The sequence below is a fragment of the Papilio polytes genome, unplaced genomic scaffold, assembly GCF_000836215.1.
Source record: "Papilio polytes unplaced genomic scaffold, Ppol_1.0 DF824169.1, whole genome shotgun sequence".
Classification (NCBI taxonomy): domain Eukaryota; kingdom Metazoa; phylum Arthropoda; class Insecta; order Lepidoptera; family Papilionidae; genus Papilio; species Papilio polytes.
In genome coordinates this window covers 1,689,014-1,708,398 of record NW_013525035.1, presented here as the reverse complement: position 1 = coordinate 1,708,398, position 19,385 = coordinate 1,689,014, and the positions used below count along the sequence as shown (strand labels likewise).

The window sequence follows — 19,385 nt, the reverse complement described above, 5'->3', positions numbered from 1 at the left end:
TACAAGTTTAACTTTAAATCAGGTTAAGTTTATAAAAACTTAACCGCATCTAGAAATACAAGTGCAAGTGAAAATCAATCTTTCGTATCACTTTCGTACTCGATACTGTTAATGAATTTAAAAGTTAAATTAAGTAATTTTAAGTGTTAGAGTCCGCTTTAACATCTTCGCACGAATGGGCCGGCTAGCCCGGTGTAATACCACGACCACACAGAAAACAGCTGAAGTGGAAGTAATTCCGCGTTTCGTCTGAGGGGTGTGGTATCGGAGGCCTAATTTTAGTCCCTTTCCCTTTCCACCCTTTTCTTAAGAGGAAAGGATGGGAAGGAAAAGTGGATTTGACGGTGGAGACGCATAGGAAGGGGAAATGTCCTCTTTATGTGCGTCTCCTCCTCCGTTAATCAACGCATCTGCAATTGCGGATTTTTATGGGCAGTGGTCTCTTTCCATTTAGGTGGATTGAGGTGGCCGCTTGCTCGTCTGCCACCCTATATTATAAAAAAAAAAAAGTTTAGCATTGGATAAAAACGGCAATAGCATGTTAAGAAACGTATCGGAAACAGCGAAGCCAAGTCAAAGATCTTAAGGAAGTGAATTCAGATATAACAGCGAGATGGAAGAGAGCACATTCTGCACTGACCCTCAGTAGGTACAAGGGCAAGCTAAAGATGTGTTCTAGGGATCCAGATTGGACAGACTACACTAAATTTTTAATCCCTACTACCTTCAACATTTTGTAGCTAAGCAAATTTAATCAACGGTAGAACATTGTGCGGTCCATTTTCGCTTTTCATGTCCTTTAGGTTAACTTTGGCTTCGGTTTTGGTTCGCTTTTACGGTGTTACAGCCTTAATGGTGAGATTCTGGCGACATCGGCAGACTTAATAGGTAGCAGTACTTTGTAGTATTACTCGTAATTTGTATGGAACAGTTGGTTATCGGAGTAAACAGCAGTTGTCAACTGCTGCGTACATTGGAATTTCGCCCTTCATGTAAAATTACGCGCAGTTCCGACTTTTATATGAATAAATAAATTAATTACTACTTTTTATTCAAAAGAGGGGTTTTATACGCTACAGTTAGTTCACTGTGCGTTATTTTGAAATTTAATTACTGCGTATATTTCAAATGTCTATACAAATTGAATAGGGTAGTGTAATTATTTCCCTCAAACCATATACCTTATAGAGTAGACAGGAATGAGTAATCGAAACATGCTTCACAATGTAAAGCATGTTTTACATCGACGTAGATTATATGTTAAATATAAAAATGGCGTCATTCCACACATAATGACCTTGGTTAGTGTTCCCACGGGTTAAGTCTGTATTTAACATTCCGATTCTTTAACATAATAGTTAATTTTTCACACAAAAGGTCGTATAATAACTTCATACACAGCGCATCAAGAAATTGCCTGCATTTTGCCATATTTTTTGTTTAAAAAACATATTAACTTGTACTCCTTCAAAATAAAGACTAGAATAGAATTACTAAATAAGATTGAATGTGGATGGCTACAAAGGTAGAGGAAGACTGAAGAAAGTATGGATGGATTGTGTGAAAGAGGATATGCTTAAGAAATGGACTCAGATATGACGGCTGAGAGATGTATGGAAGAGCAGCACATACTGTGCCGACTATCCGTAAGGGATAAGGGCAAGTGGATGATGATGAATAGAATTACTATTTATTACTTTTGTATTGTTATATTACCGTGGGTTTATAGTGATTTCTCTATCTGTTTTTAAAGACAATGTTATGGACAATATTTTGTATGTGTTACAGCAGTGAGAGCCCACGTTTTGCAGTCATCGTCTATTCCGGAACATTATATCATCACGTACATACTCGCCAATTCGGCACGTGGTTAGAATTGAAATAATGTAGTTTTTGTTAAATTGTTCGAGAATAAATACACAGTACGAAATTTAGTTGGCATCTGTTGTGAATTAAAAAGATAATTGTGGTATTGATTATAATCAGATGTAATATAAAAGGAGCGAACATGTTAAGTTGATGCCAGTCTTTAAATTAAAAAAGATAGATTTATACCAGTTCTTGTAATGTTTTTCTTTAACTGTCATTTTTTATCTATACTATTATAATAAAGCGTAAACACACACTTCTTTGTTGCCTAAGATGTCAGCAATTACAGCATATTTTTGAAAAAAATTTATACTATAAAAAGCCCTACACTTGGGTCACGCTTTAGACTATTTATTTGAACGCCATTAAACTTAGAGGGTAAATATTTTGAATAAAAATTATAATGTGGGTAAGAGACCATAAATTGCTGCCAACAACAAGAAAGCAAGGTTGTCATCGTGTCATGTCATTTTGACATTTGTAATTTGATAAATGTGAACAATAAAATGAAGTTTTTATAATTTTATTCGGACGAAGTCGCATGGGAACAGCTAGTTACTTATAAAGTAAGTAGCCTATGTGTTCTTCCAGACTATACTCTACATGTATGTATACCAAATTACACCAAGGTCCGTTAAACAGTTTAGGCTGTAAACTCTAAAAATATCTATCTAGACTTACAAATTTATTATATAAAGCAAGATGTGTTTGCGCAGTGTAAACCAACGGTTAGATTTACGTTTGAACAAACTAGAAACTTGGCAGCCCTTCGTAGACGTAAATCGATAATTCCCAGACGACTCGGCACATGGGATAGGAAACTGCGGAAAAGTCGCAATATGACTCACTGATGTAGATACGGCATAACGTTAGAAATATTGCTTTAGAAGGAAATTAGATAAATGTAAAATATTCTGTAATAAAAGGATTTCGTACAACAAAAATAATAACACATCTAAAAACTTCTTACTAATATTATGAATGTGAAAGAAGAACGAATGTTTGTTAGAGTTTGTAGTCTAAACTGCTGAAAGGGTCTGGAAGAAATTTGGTATAGATGTAGAGGATAGTCTGGAAGAACACATAGGCAACTTTTGTTTTTTTAATCCTATGAACAAAGTCGCAGACGGTTGCTAGTTTTACACAAACGAACTAGTTGGATTACATTCGATGGAGTGAACGCAGCAAAACGTGATTCTTTTGCTGTTTAAGCGAGGGATATTAAAAATGATTTGAAGTTCTTTTATAATAAATGTACAATTACTACTAGCTATTATTGTCCATATATCTTTATTTCTTATTCTCTATATAATACATTTTACAAGAATATAAAAATAAAATAAAATATATTATATAAAAAATAGAGCACCACCGGCTGCGGAATCCGATGACTCAAGCAACCCTACTAGCTATTATTATTAACAAGGCGATCCGCTACTCGTTTGCTATAAAAAACCCTTCTACTAAAAAACAATATTTTCTTTCTCTTCACTGGTTAAAATATTACGATAAATTTCATTCTAATTTTTTGAGTGACAGCCCAAGCCGAGGTTCCCTCTCGGGGGCCCTTGTGCCTAGTCACTCCATGGAGCGTTCACCGAAGCGATCTAAGAGCTCGGTGGCCTCTCAATCCGGTAATAATAACGAAGTAATGGTTCGTGCCGAGGCTCCTGAGGGAGCCCTCGAGCTCAGTTACTCATAAACGAGGTTTAGGCTAAGCGCCATCTGCGCTCGGCCACCTCAAGCCCGGTGAATCTGTAAATGCCTCTCCAAGGCAAACAGTGGCCATTCAGTCAAAAAAAAAAATCATTCTAATTTCCAATATTGACGTCTAATTTAGATGTTTTCTGAATATCGTAACAAGAAATGCACTTAGCTATAACATCTTTGTAGATTGATCAAACAAAATTTGTATCTATTCTTAGAAAACATCAAAACGAGTCGGTTTATGTTCCAAACTTTCCTTCCTACGTTTACTTTAAGTTAAATTAGTTCGTATCCTAACGAGTTAAGTACTAAATTCGCATATCAGAGTTTTACAAATGGGCTTATTGAAATTGTAATTTGCGTAATTAACATGGTTAACAGATTTCTTTTATTCCGTGAATATATGAATTGGTAATGAACTTTTGTACCAAAAGTCGGGAAATATCATGTTATTTTGTCATTCTATATACTTTTGTATTGTAATAATTTGGCAAAGTTTACGAATTCGTATTATTTAGCATTTAAATACGCCCTATAGAACCTAAACATAAAAAGTTTTACGTATCTTTGGTACTTTCTTTGCTTTTATAAATCTCCTTGTTTATCTTACTAATATTATAAATGCGAATGTTTATATGGATGGATGTTTGTTAGAGTTTGTAGCCTAAACGGCTGAACGGATCTCGATGAAATTTGACAAAGAGATAGATGATAGTCTGACAGAATACATAGACTACTCACTTTTTTTTAATTCGGACGGAGTTGGGGGCGGAAACTAGTTGTTCATAAACATTCTTATTACTCAACATTAATAGCAAGTAAACATAGAATACGTGTACTACTGTTATTTAAGGTCATAGGTTATCATTTTGTTTAAAATCTTATAACAATTAATCTCCGAATTTATTCATACAATTATGATTTTTTATATTATAAAGTGGCAAACGAGTACGTGGCATTCGTCATTATATCGAAGACCCCGCCCATAGAAATCGGCAATTACAAATGTCTTGCCTACCTTTGATCGATGGAAAAGATGAAAAGAAACACATTTCCTCTTCGCGTTCTCTCTTCCAAATCCACTTCCCTATATCAGCTCCATATAAGAAAAACATAAACAGGGGAAGGGACTAAAATTAGACCTCCGGCATGCACTAAACTATACGCGGAATTACTTCCACTTCACGCCTGTCTTGTGTGGTCGTGGTATTGTGAGGAACCAGCCCATTCGTACAACAGATGTTAATGTTGACTACCACTGTTATGGTGGATTTCTGGACTTTCTATTTGTTTCATCATTACATAGCGATTCATTAAATAAATAAAATCATTCAGTAAATAAATAAAATAAAAAGAATAAATAAATTAGTGTTAGGTTGTCCGTTTCAACAGTAAAACTCAAGTTACGTCGCTTGGAAACACATTTCACGAAGTTATCGAACCACAAACACTAACGAATGGTTAAATGTAGCTGGGAAACCGGCTATTAGACATTTATATTTACTGTCAGATTAACTTGATAATATTTATGTCTACTAATCAACATTTATGTCTAGAAAACTAGACGTTGGCGTATTGCCAGCAAAAGAGAATATCGATCTTATGCGGTTCTGCAGTAATATATTATTCAAAATAAAAGTTAGCAGTACTTTTATAGTACTTTGGTTTATTGCGCGTTAACTTGTATAACTTAAGTTATGTTTTCTAACGGGTCTTTTACTATTGTGAGTCATTAACCTTTTGGTGGTCATGAATTTTACAAACACAACAAATTATTTTGTAACTAGCTTCCGCCCGCGACTCCGTCCGCGTGGTATTAATAAAAACAAAAGAAAGAACTCTTTAGCTGTTTAGGCTACAAACTCTAACAAACATCCATCTAAAGAGGCCAAATTTTAGCCCCTTTCCCCATTCCACCCTTTTCTTAAATGGAAAGAATGGGAAGGAAAAGTAGATTTGACTGACTTGACTGTAGAGGAGATGCAGAAGGGGAAATGTCCTCTTTATGTGCGTCTCCTCCTCCGTCAATTAATCTGCAATTCCGCATGTTTATGGGCAGCGGTCGCTTTCCATTTCGGTGTATTCAGGTGGCCGCTTGCTTGTTTGCCAACTTATATTATAAAAAAAAATATAAATTCACTATTTAAAAAACTAATAAAGCGACAGCATCACGCGTTTTACAATAAAATAGTTTAACTTCTTTGGGAATTAAATCTAACATATTGTTTTGTGTAATATTAATTTCCGATATAAAATCTTTTAAATTACACTTACCATATTGTATTATCGTCCGTTTAACTGAGAGTAACAAAGTGAACTAAAGTTCTCTCAGAACTTGATACCTTATCTTTAAGTAATACGCATAAGAGTTGAGATAATTTGCATGTTTTGATATGTTCTTAACTAAATGTAACATTTATATGTTTCTATGGTACATCATGTACTGTATTACTCGTATAAATGAGAAAATATGGATGGATGAATTCTTCCAAAACAGCTGAATGGAAATATGCCAATTTGTAAATTCCCTGTGTTTTTCCAGAGTATATTCTACATTGCCATGTATTTACTAATTTACTTCGTTTTTTAAATGCCGGACGAAGTCGCGGGCTAAGGCTATATACAAATAAATACGATTAATGTGAATTAGGATAGGTCGTCGCAGCGTAGGTAGGCCTCCCGCAAGATGGACCGATGACCTGGTCCAGGTTGCGGTAGTGCACTGGATGCGGGCGGCACAGGACCGGGCATTGTGGCAATCAATGGGGGAGGCCTACGTTCAGCAGTGGACGACCTATGGCTGACATGATAATGATGATGGTGAATTAAACATTGATATTTTCGATAGACATTCTCGCTATGTGTTTCCTCTCGTTTTAGTTTCCTTGGAAAATTTTATAACTATGTTCTTCAGACGTTGCTGCAGTGTAACCTCACGGTTATATTAACAATCTTACCGTAACATTGGTTAATCTTATCTCGGCCGGTCTCGAGCAATGTTTACACGAAGTGGGTTAACAGTCCGTCAGCGAGTTTGTTTTAGCGATCAGCTAAACGATTGTGCAATATGTTTGTGCGGAATCGTATTTGACATTAACGTGGCATGTTAAAAAAATCTGATTATTACATTTAAGTGTTGCCCGCGACTTTGTTCACGCAATATCGAGATAAAGCCTATAATATGCCAGTCTATGTCAGCTATCCTTCAGTGAAAGTTCAAAATCGTCCCAGCCGTATCAGAGAATACCCGGAACAAAAGCGACTTGCAGACAGACAGACAAAAATAAAAGCGATTTTCGTTATCAGCAATGCAAATATCATCTTCCCGAAATCTAGGATTTTTCCTTTTGATATTACAGACACTCCAATTTTATTATATGTATTATATAGATGTGTTATTTGTTATGTACTAGTTAATCTGAAAATATAAGGATTTACAGATCTCGCACACGTACAAGTTATTGAACTAGTGATGTACCGTTACTTAAGCGAGTCCGGAAGTCGGTAATTATCGATAGAACGTCGCGTTGCATATATCCTTGTTGACACCACTCTTCGTGTCCGGGAAATGTTATTGAGAACAAACTAATAAATGTCGAGTGTGGAAAACATTGAACACGCTAAGCACAAATTGCTTAGTTTTCTGATAAAAAATTCGGGTATTCTAAATATTTATATTAGGTTTATTAAGTTTATTCTGCTAATATTATTTGGTTCTTGCAATTTTTTGTAATTATATGAATTTTACAAAAGTTAAGTTTTGTTTTGGGACAGTTTATAGCATGACATGAAGAGTTAAGTGATGACATCACTTGAAAACATGTTTCGTAATCGATACTTTGAAGCGTTTTATTTAACAGATTAGCGCGTAATCCTTTTTATCATATAGTGGGATGTCACAGATAACTGTGTAAAACCTATAGTTATTGCTATATGAAGAAAAAAAAACTATAAAAAATGTACATGTTAACTTGTACTCTCTTGCTAAGATAATGTTATGAAATCTTACCCTAGACTGTCTTGACTAAAACTAGTTAGTGGACTTGTTCTTTGTTTAATTCGTATTGTTGTGTGTAAATATGTACTCAAAACATAACCAACTTGAAATGAAGCTGCCTTAGTTAATAAATGTATAGAATTTTAAATATAACGGCATTATCTTACTAATATTATAAATGCAAAAGTTTAAATGGATGGATGTTTGTTAGAGTTTACAAAATCTGCTGAAGGGATCTATATGAAATTTGGCATAGACGAGGACAGTCTGGAAGAACACATAGGCTATTTACTTTTGTTTTTTAATTCCACGCGGCAGGAGTCACGGGCAAAAGCTAGCTTATTATATTTAACTTTACGACTTATCAAATCCAAATTAATTTGTATAGTAAGATACTAATACGTCTAACCTGTATTCTTAACGATTTGAAAGTCAGTTACAGATATCGATATTTTATCGATAAGTAACAACACAACACTATTACAAGTATCAGTGAAAGTAGATTTACAAAGCGATTGTACTGCACGCAATAATTGATTACAAGCAATCATAAGAAGTTTTATATTGTTCTCTACACGATGGTAGTAACAATCTCACATAATTATTGTACAACAACCTATGCACTATTACCGTGGAGTTCCACTGCGTTGTTGCGGACATTATGCGCGGTTCACACTTGTCCAGTACAGTCGGTCTATAGCTCCATAACTGGTGCCAACAAGTCCATATAAAAATATGACTGGCGGGGCCAACTGTCCAACTGTACTGGCGAATTGTAAACCGGGTATTGTAGATACTTGTTTTACTTATTGGCGTGTCTTTTTTTTCATTGACTATAGGGACAATATGGCAAGTATGACAGTCGAATTCTACAGTTTAAAATTAAGAAAAGGTTTACAAATAATTATTGAATTGATAGTTATTTTTGCAAACGTCGATTCTAATAGATTTATATGCCTACAATATTTTAACCGCAATTTTTAAATAGTGGTTGGCTTTAACTGAAACATAAATCAACTTTTACGTACCTTTGTGAGGGGAAGAGTGCCCCAAGGATAAATGGTGGCGAGAATAGATTGGCTTGTGAAGTGACGGTTTAAACTTGCATCTTAACTTAAAAGCTTAAAACCCATTTAAAAAACTGAAAAAGTATTAGAATATTCAAAAAAAAGGCGTAATATCTCCTATCTAGACCTCTAGGAGTATCTAGACTATCTTGAATAACGATTTTTAAGATAAAATATTCTATTTATAAAAAAAATTTTTGAAATTACCGTGCTAGTAATTTTCAAATAACACTTTAGAATAAAAACAAATGTATTGTTTAAATATTTTTCTTAGATACTGAATTTTTATAAACATATAAAGAATTATGACTTAAATTAGCTTATTTTACGTAAGAAATGAAATTATTTAAGACATTACGTGCTTTGTTACAACTATGCTAACGTTACGTGATAAAAGCCGGCAATGTACTAAAAAAATGTAAACATACAAATATGTGACCTTTAACTCTGTTACGTCGAGTAAAACATGTCCGTTGAAAGGACGAGAACATTAAATTATTACGACATGAGCTACAATAATTATATTATTTAATTAGTAGAAAATTCAAGTCAAAAAGACTAATAACAACAATAAAAATTCGCAGAACAGAACAGAAGATAAAGCAAAACCAAATTTTGTGTAAAACTCTAAGACTGAACTGAACTATAAGTCATGTTCTCTTTCACTCCCTAACTATGTTATATCTTTCTTCTCTTTCATGTAACGAAATGTGACAAAAAGTGACGCGATTACGTGAAATTTGCCATAAAACGTATGTTTAATTATGTAGGACGTTAGTACGGAAACCTTAGGTTTATTTTTTCAAAAACCTAACAGTAGCCACATCGTCATTAAAACTGTTTCCTTGAAAGGGGGAAGACAGGTGGTCAGTGTAGTTTTTATTTTGTTTTGCCCCTAGCGTTTACAAAACGGTTGGATAACCGTTGCTAAATACGCTCAACGTGTTTATGAAATACACAAATTCTTGTTTGTTTACTATACGGAATCGAATCCAGAAGAAATAGGTAAAGGCCTGCTTTCTAACTTTACTAGCATTCGCCAGTGACTCCGTTCGCGTGGAATTAAAAAAATAAAAGTAGCCTATGTGTTCTTCCAAACTATCGTCTACATCCCTACCAAATTTCATGGAAATCCGTTCAGTCGTTTAGGCTACAAACACTAACAAACATCCATCTATCTAAACTTTCGCATTTACAATATTAGTATGAAATATGATAAAAAATCTATTCATAGAATTACTGTTACATTTCAAAAGGCAAATTATAGTTTTAAAAACTTGTTATAACAATACCGTATTTTTACAACTTCACCTTGACATTTTAAAATAACAATTATTAAGATTTAATATATAACATCGTTGAAATAAAACAAAATCCATTGTAACTCAAATTAATCTAATTTTTCGTGACATATATGAAAACATTTTTATTATCTCTATTCTTAAATATCAATAAAATGAGTGGCTTTTTTATTTAAAAACAATGAAACATTTCTATTTTTACCATCAACACCTTAAGACTTAACCCACATAAACTATTATCCTAACAATATTTAAAAACGTTTAGGACTCTTCTAAATAAATACATCCTTTTTATTTAGCTATGACGATATCCGGGTCATATTATTATATGACAAATTACTTATAACTGCCGTACTAGTCATCGAACTAAATATTCTTTTAGTACGAGCATAAAAATACATTTTGTGAGGGAAAAATATAATTTAATAGCGACAATGACAGCCAAATGGCATGTCTAGATTTTTTATAGTCAATTCTTAATTCAAATGGAAAGAAAAACGTATTTTTTCTGTTCAAAATTAAAGAGAAATCCCTAATCTAGTTTAAATCTTACTAGTAAATTTTGAAGAGTCGCTTGTTAGTTAAAATTTGGTCACTTCGATGCAATATTGTCTGTAATTAAAATAATACTGATTGAACATTCTTTCGATTTTCTACCACTTATATTGGGTTGCAAACGTGGTTCATCAAATATTTAGTGACAACGCCCTTTATCCCGCGTGGTCCCAACCTTCCTATTTAGTCCTACACCCTATTGCGCATGACACGTTCAGTCACTGAACCTGGACCTCTTGATGGAATATATTATCTGTCACGTAATTCTGAGGTCATTAACCATCTATATTCAAAATGAATTTTCTCACACATATTCTAAGGATATTTTAGAAATAAACCCTAGATACTTTCTTCAAAAACTGGATTATTCATAATTATTAAAAACTACCTTATAAATTATTTTATGAGGTAGATAAGATTTTCTATATAAAATTACGTTTTATATGACGATGTATCAGTTATTATGCACTCTTAAGATAATAAAATTATTTAGATTTGCTTCTTGTTCTTTTATCATAAATTTTCTCTCCTGGGAATTAAGATCTCGTGGGAACCATCTCGAGTCTATTTGTAAAGTGTTTCGCAAGAATCAGCCAACCTAATTTTGCCGGTCGAATTTAGGTCGTATTTTTCGCGTGAGCATAATTTATATGAATTCAACACGTGCCAAAAGTTAGTTTTAAACTTACTAATTGCTTTATATCACGTTTAGATCGTTAATTATTTAATAAAATCCGTGTAATTTAAAATTTTACCAGTAATAACGAATTTATAACGTACCTGCAAATGGATGGGGACCTTTTTCACAGGAGCGTTGGTCATTTTGAATCAATATAACACTAAATGCACAAAAACGTGTAAAATTTAAATACGTGCGTGTAGGCGGCAACGTAATTACGATTTTCGCGTATCACCAACAGCAGTACCACGCACAATACCGAAAAACACATATAGCTAGTGATTATTTTCATTGACTGAGCTCCCCTCCTTTGCGCATGTGTACAAACTCGCGCAGCCCCAGTATTGGACGATACAGTGTGGTGGAAACGGCGATTCTACTTTGATGTAGTTTATAAGATTTGACATAGATGGCGTGGAGTTACAAACCAATTTTAAAAAATAACAAGGTTTTTAAAAATTGGTATGGCACTTAGCAAATTGTATTTTTTTAATTTCTAAAACAAAAGCGTTGTTTTTATAATATGCAACATAATTAATAACATAATATGCATAAACTTTATTTAAAAAGCCAATAAATTATTTGTTAAAATGGAAAAGTTTGTGAGTCAATTTTCTAACTTTATAAACCTTTCTTACTTGAATAAAATCGAATGATTATTTTTGCTGCTATAATTACCGGACGACTAATCTTATTTCCACGTCATAACGGTAGATGGCGTTAAAATAAATTCAAGCAATCGATCATTACATTTGCGAACAGCAGCAAAACGACCCAAGTCAAGTCCCGACCAAAACATTCAATCGGGCCATACGTCGGGGTGTCGCCGATTTTTCGCGCCCGTTTTATTGCACGGGAATAATAATAGTAAAGACATTAATTTATATAGAAAAATCAATGTGAAGTGATACTGAGTGTATTGTTATTTAAAAATTCTGCACATCAATGCCCTCGCTACATCTGAAGCCTGGAATTACGGTGATGTATTGATGAATTTGATATTATCCAGCATATTTGAGGCTTTGTTGTAAAAATAGATACGAATTTTTAGTACAGACGTGTTGAGAAAAGAATGTTTGTTTTTCACAATTCATTTATAACGATAATTAAGAAATAAATAAAATAAATGTAGTTACGACCTATTTTATCTGTGTAACCATCTTTGTTATTTAAGAAAACATTTTTTTATTGATCTCATAATAAGTTCGTAAACGAATTACTATTTCTTTGTCTATTTTTTTGAATTTGTATCAGTTAAAATATCTTTGATAATGTTTTTGATACGCGTGATTTTATTTTTATTTTACGCGTAGGTATATTTAGATGCGACATAAAGGACGTTTATTATTATCTGTAATAAGATTTCGCATTTTAGCTCTTATCTGACATTTTAAGTGCTTTTCCATCAGAATTAGTTGATAACGCACTCCCGCTTACCAAGGGCATAGTTTTACCTTGTCCTTTTTACTTATTTCTTGAATAGTGTACGCAATTTATAAGGGACGAACCCTATACGCGTTGCATTGTCAAAGTGTAAATAAAAGTAGAAATAAATTAAGATTAAAAGTAAAAGTAATTTTAATGCGCGAATCTTTATTGTCGCTTATAGAATTTTTCACCAAAACTTTCTCAAAATATGTTTAGTTGTCAATAAAAAAATGTGGTATAGGGGATATCTTGGGAAACTGGCTGGTTAGAAAAATCTGTTTCCGTCTCTTTCAGTCTCTTCGAAAAATATGAGATAGCAATACTCTTGTACGGATATTTCACGGATAGAACTTGATAGATTCCTTTTCATAAATGGTTCAACTTTAATACCCTCCTGTTTAAACCCATTCAGGGGAGACAGAAATAGCGAATGAAATTTAGTTTTGAGCATTTTCGTAAGGGTGAGTTTCGTCTATTTTTATATTCTCGATAACATTAAAACTACTGTATTTACTTATTATTACGTTAATTATTATAATCGACCTGTTGCTAACTTCAAGAGGTAGGGTTGCCAACTTTTAGTATTAGTAGAGGGCCAAAAAACCAACGACAACTTCGTTTTCATCCGTCTAAATTAAAAAGGAAAAGTCAAATTCTATTCATTCCGGCTATTATATGTGTTGTATCTTTTTCACTTATTTAGTAAAAAATTGTGTAATAATGAAAAGGTAAAATGTAAAATAAGGGTTGTTCATTAATATTTTACGAATTTTAATGTAATGTGTACATATAAGGGTTTGAATGCCAGAGGCAACCCTAACGGTAGGGTGCCGCTTGCCCTTGAACTGCCCGTGTTCCGGATTGATTTTTACCCGCTTGGTAAGGATAACGCCTAGCAACCATTTATTTCGCATTATTGTAAACCATCTTAAATAGAGTACTACAATCCTAGTTTAGATAAAAACTTTTTTTTGGAACCAACATTAACGTTAGAATATTATATGTTTCAAAACCGTGTTAGACGATAATTTGTAATCTATTTCATGTATCGATACTAATATTATAAAGAGGAGAGATTTGTATTTTTGTATTTGAAATAACTCAAAAACTACTGGACCGATTTCAGCAATATAAGCTTTTTTATTATTCAATTTCACGTAGGCGAAGTCACGAGCGACAGCTAGTAAATAGATATTTTATAAGTACTTAAGATTTCTGTACATTTCAATGGGTTACGGCTGATTTATCCAATGGAATAAACCCATAATGGGTTCATGTTCTAACCCAATCGGGCCTCAAGAAACTGTTCCAATATAAACAGCAAACAAGTGTATTGAAACAGTTAATCCGCTCCCTTTTTGGCAAATATTAAGAGTGTTTCAGGCAGTTCATATCCATAATCCTATTATCTATACAATTCACACATAGAGATAGAGAATAAGCTGTAAAAAACAATAAGTTAATTCTCTTATAGACTTGTCAAAGTTAAAATAACCTCGAAATTCAAAATTATGAAAAGAACGTAAAACTTTATTTCAAATTAGACAAAACACAAATTAATAGATTATTATATTTATACACAGATAATAGAAAAGTTACTATAAGGTCTTAGGGCCTGTCCCACCAGTAAATTGTCTGATAATAATCCAACGTGTAAAATAATTGATGGTAATACCGGATTTTGTTACCTTATCTGACAGTAAAATTTTAAGCTTTGTGAGCCTCTATCAGCCAGTGATGGGACTGGCCCTAAATATTTCGTTCAGGTTGTCGTTTTTTAGACTACGATTCGCTTCCACGGTATCGTCTATCAATATTGGAATTTCATTTTGTACGCATGCGCAAATTCTTATTTGCGTTGCGTATATCAGTAGATGTAAGCCCAAAGCTACGACAATTTTACTAATAAAAAAGAAAACAAAAAGCACAAACTATATAATACGTGTTAAACCTTTGCACTCTTCTTAAGGTAATGCTGACGTATGGATATAAAAAATTCAGTTTAAAATATAGAGTGTTTTAAACAGTGGTAGAGTCCGCTTTAACATCTTCGCACGAATGGGCCGACTCGCCCGGTGTAATACCACGACCACACAGAAGACAGGCACATTCCGCGTTTCGTCTGATGAATGTGGTGCCGGAGTCTAAACTTTAGTCCCTGTTCCTTCATACCCTTCTTATAAGAAAAGGATGGGAAGGAAATGTGGATTTTATGGTGCAGGAGTCGCGTAGTAAGGGGAAATATCCTCTTTATGCGTGTCTCCTCCGTCGGTTAAGGGTAGACAACGCATCCGCTATTGCGGATACCTATGGGCAGCGGTCGTTTGCCTCCTTATAATATAAAAAAACATGTTTGTAAAATGTTTGTTACGAGTTCTATAACATAAATTATCAGTATTGTTAAAAGCTATATCGTGTTACAATCTTATCTCAATGGCCATCAAAGAGGTTGTTTTTATTAATTTTATTGGTTGCAATGGATTAAGGGGTTTTTTTCTATTTTAATTAATAAAATAAACTGTTGCTTGATAGAGTTAGCTGCAAAAACAAATTACATTTTTTTTCTAAATTAAGACTGCTCGCCGCCATGGCATCATGGGATTATCTTCCAGAACTTTCCTCCAATCTGATTTCTGCGAGGGCCGATTTGAAGACCGATAATTTCGCACATCTTGATAGTTAATATTATACAGTTTCAAATTTTTTACACAATTCCCAATCTATCTATACATATAATAAAATTGCAGTGTCTGTATGTAATGTCAAAAGAAAAATTCCGGTTCGGGAAGATGATGTATTTGCGTAGCTGAAAACGAAAATATTAAAAAAAATTGTCTGTCTGTCTGAAAGCCGCATTCTTTTCGGGTAATCGAAACGGTTGGGCCGATTTCGACCGCACTTTTACTGGAGGGTAGCTGACGTAGACGGGCATAATATAGGCCATTTTTTTTAAATTCCGCGTTGTCGAAATGGTGACCGGACCGCTATCTCTGAAACGGGTGGACCGATTTGGACGGAACTTTGACTGGAAGGAAGCTGCTAGAAGGTAGATGTACGCGGGGATGTGTTAGACGACTTTTAAATCCGCGTTAACAAAGTTTGCGGGCGATAGCTTGTTTTTAAATGAATAAATATGTCTCCATTTTAGGACAAAAATGGCAACATATTATAAAATATGTATAAACATGCATTTTTCTAGTGGTAACATTCTTGTCACAATGTTTCAATTGTTTTCCGCACAGGATATGACTTGTCCTCCATAAGTTTTAACGGATATTGCTCTATCGATCGAAGCGCAATTTCAAGTTTAAATTGCTTTGTAGAGAGGATGTTTTCTAGTTTAGCTTTTAAATAAAACACTAGTATGAAGTAAGTTTTACTTAAGTACTAACACATCTAGTTTTAAATGAGACTTATGTATCTGTGTATACAAAATGTCATCTCCGTCAATCTCTATAAAAAAGACGGAGATGTCAGTATGTTTTGTCTCGCATACAAGCCCATCGTTAGACGAAAACAAAAGATTGTATTGTCACCTCTTTCTAGAGTACTTTTTAGTATGAAAATTTGTTAGAATGTTTATCCTAATATTATTACTTTGTTCCGTTTTTTGTGTTATTTTGAATGAAGATTAATGAACCGGAATAAACAATGTGTATTCGCTTCATTTCGTTCAACGGAAGTTTTTCATTAACACTTGACTGAACAATTTATTATAATTGTACGGCAGAATTTTATAATTACGTTACTAAGGGCCTGTCCCACCAAATTGTAAACTGTCTAATAACAATCCAGTGTAAAATATGTGATGGAAATAACGGATTCTGTTCCCTTATCTGACTGTGACGACATTTTTTTCTGTCTGAGCCTTTATCAGCCAGTGGTGGGACAGTTCAGAGACATACGGTGTGCACTGAAAAAGACAGAAATCTTTCAAAATAACTGTAAAAATAACTATGAATGTGTACTAAAAACACACAAAACGAATTAAATAAATTGATTTGTTACCTTGAAATTTGAAATTTAAATGAACTAATTTTCAAAATACGTTAAGGAGTTTGTAGGTTATCATTTTTGTAAATTTATTTGTTTAATTTTTCAACAGATGGCGCGCTATAAGAAAACCGGTTTTATGGACGACGACGCTGGCAGTATCAGCTCTATCCAGTTGAATGAGGGCGTCCGATCCGGAGGGACTCACATCCGCTACCATATGGTGACTATGTTCCACCAATTCTTAGAATTTTCAAGTTACTTTGTAATGTAGCGTAATTGATACCGCATTTCGAACATAAATAAAGTGCAATAACGTTTTTATTATTTGTAATCGCATGTTCCATAGTAAAGTTATTTTTACTTTTGTTTTTTCTAATCCAATATACGGTTGCAATTTATTTTATGTGAAGTAATAACGCGCCTGCTATAAATCGATAGGCAATATATCGGGACAGAAGCACAAATTGCTTCATAACTAGGCGTTATAGTGCACAAGGTTTACTCATAGCAAAGAAAAATTACTTTGAACCTTTTTCTTTTAGTGTATGTTTATGTTAGTCTAAAATTAAAATTAAGTAATAGAACTGCCTATGAGGAGTTGAAACATACAAAAGTTATATATAAAACACGTTTAATAATGAATTGTATAAAGATCATAATTGTATAATCCAATAATTTAGCGTAACAATATTGTTACTTATTCAACGGTGCAAATTATCGTGCAATAGTTCTTAAAAGCCATAGAAATCAGGATAAAATAAGCATAAGAGACACAGAAACCTTCATTTCTGAAATTTTTGAAGTCATATTTTAGGTTAATAGAGAAAATAAACAAACAATGAAGATATCATAGAATCGAAACAAAACAAATGATAAACGAAACAAAACACCGATTTTTAATAACTATTAAATTTGAAATTCAGTCAAAATGAACTTCCTTTTTTGATGATATTTCATTATTTACATGTAAAATATTAAATTCGCACACGTTTTATTTACAATACTCATAAATATACAGTCAGATGGTTTCGCGGCTATCTTATTAGCGTTCAGGTTATTTATTCAACAATTTAGTGCTCTACGGAGTTATATATTGTTCTTCGGTACATTTCCATACGATGGACAACGGTGTGACGTCACCTCAATAGGAAATGAAGATGCCATCGATCTTGGGTATAAATGCAGTAAACAATTGTTTTCAATAAACATAAATAAATCCATCCAATTATCGCTTTCTGAGAACTTCATGAAAAATGTTTACTAAGATATTTGAAGCTACAGACGTATTCTGACAATTGTAATTTGACACTGTCTAGTTAAATCAAAGGTTCAAGGTCCAAGGACATATTGCCCGCCTGGATGATTGCAGAGTTCCTAAACGCCTGTTGGAAAATAAGCCGGATGGACGTAGAGCACGTGGTAGGCCGAAACTTGGATGGCTAGACGACGTCGAACGCGATCTTAAGAACATCGGCGTCAAGGGCTGGAAGCAAAAGGCCCAAAATAGACAGAATTGGAGAAGTTTATTGGACCAGGCCCACCCGCGGCTGTAGTGCCTCAGATGATGATGACTGTCAAGTTAAATGCGTTTTAACTCTTTGTTATTTAATCAGTGATGTTTCCCGTCATGCTGAATTCTCGTATCTCTATTTTCCTTCCACGCTCCGTAGAGCGCGAAATAAATGTGCAAAAAGATGGCGTCTGAAAAATAAAATATACACAAGACAATCTTAGGTTTAACGCACGTGTGAACACTAAGACGTAGGAAAGATCAGATTTTTCAAGATCACATTCAAACTAGCTTTCGCCCACGACTCCGGTCGCGTGGAATAAAAAAAAAACAAACGTGAGTAGTCTTTGTGTTCTTCCAGACTATCCTCTACATCTATACGAAATTTCATCGAGATCCGTTCAGCCGTTTAGGCTACAAACTCTAACAAACAATCATCCATCTAAACTTTCGCATTTATAATAGATACTAGCTGTTGCCCGAAACTTCATCCGCGTAATATTAGAATACATACGAACTATACTAATAAGAAAAAGCTACGTATCCCTCGGGAATGAGACATTTCTCGGGGTGAACCTTATCCCATGTGTACTCCAAACTTTGTCTTATGTCTGTGCTAAATTTCAACAAGATATGTTGAACCGTTGCAGAATGATCGAGTAAATATTAAAAAACTAAATTAATTAATCCCACGGGAACCGTAACTATTTCCGGGATAAAAAGTAGCCTATGTGTTCTTCCAGAGTATCCTCTACATCTATACGAAACTTCATCGAGATCCGTTCAGCTATTTAGGCTGCAAACTCTAACAAACATCCATCCATCTAAACTTTCGCATTTGTAATATTAGTAGGATTTAGATTTATTACGCTAAGTGTTCTTTACCAATGTTGTATATTAACTTTTGAGCAATTTTCACGGCAAACTTTATTACACACGACACATTAAAGGGCGTTTGTAATAAAGAAACTTAATTAAAATGTAAATTACCTACAACATACAGACACGACAAAGTAAATTAAAAATGTAATTAACGAACATAACGCATCTATTCAACTTTGTAACATTGTAAATCTATACTATTATAATAAAGCGTAAACACACACTTCTTTGTTCCCTAAGATGTCAGCAATTACAACATATTTTTGAATAATACTTTTTTAATAAAAAGCTGTATGTCACGCTTTAGCGAGCGTTCGCACGGACGCGAAAACGCTAGGCGGTAACTATGTGTCAAAATAGAACGTATGGGATTGTATGAAGCCGTTCATACGGG

At 33.8% G+C, this 19,385-nt stretch overlaps 2 protein-coding genes across 2 annotated transcripts in view; one reads left to right on the top strand and one right to left on the bottom strand.

Annotated features, from left to right (window-relative positions):
* The window catches only part of LOC106111450 (dihydropyrimidinase), a 34,803-nt gene extending 23,329 nt beyond the window's left edge, over window positions 1–11,474 (bottom strand). The window contains exon 1 of the mRNA XM_013293556.1: window positions 11,277–11,474. Within this exon, the coding sequence (XP_013149010.1) occupies window positions 11,277–11,318 (42 nt within the window). The 5' untranslated portion in view covers window positions 11,319–11,474. The remainder of the gene's footprint in view (window positions 1–11,276) is intronic.
* A 531-nt stretch (window positions 11,475–12,005) lies between these two features.
* Window positions 12,006–19,385, top strand: part of LOC106111463 (endothelin-converting enzyme 1) — a 35,100-nt gene continuing 27,720 nt past the window's right edge. The window contains exons 1-2 of the mRNA XM_013293581.1: window positions 12,006–12,153; window positions 16,709–16,819. Of these exons, the coding sequence (XP_013149035.1) occupies window positions 12,121–12,153; window positions 16,709–16,819 (144 nt within the window). The 5' untranslated portion in view covers window positions 12,006–12,120. The remainder of the gene's footprint in view (window positions 12,154–16,708; window positions 16,820–19,385) is intronic.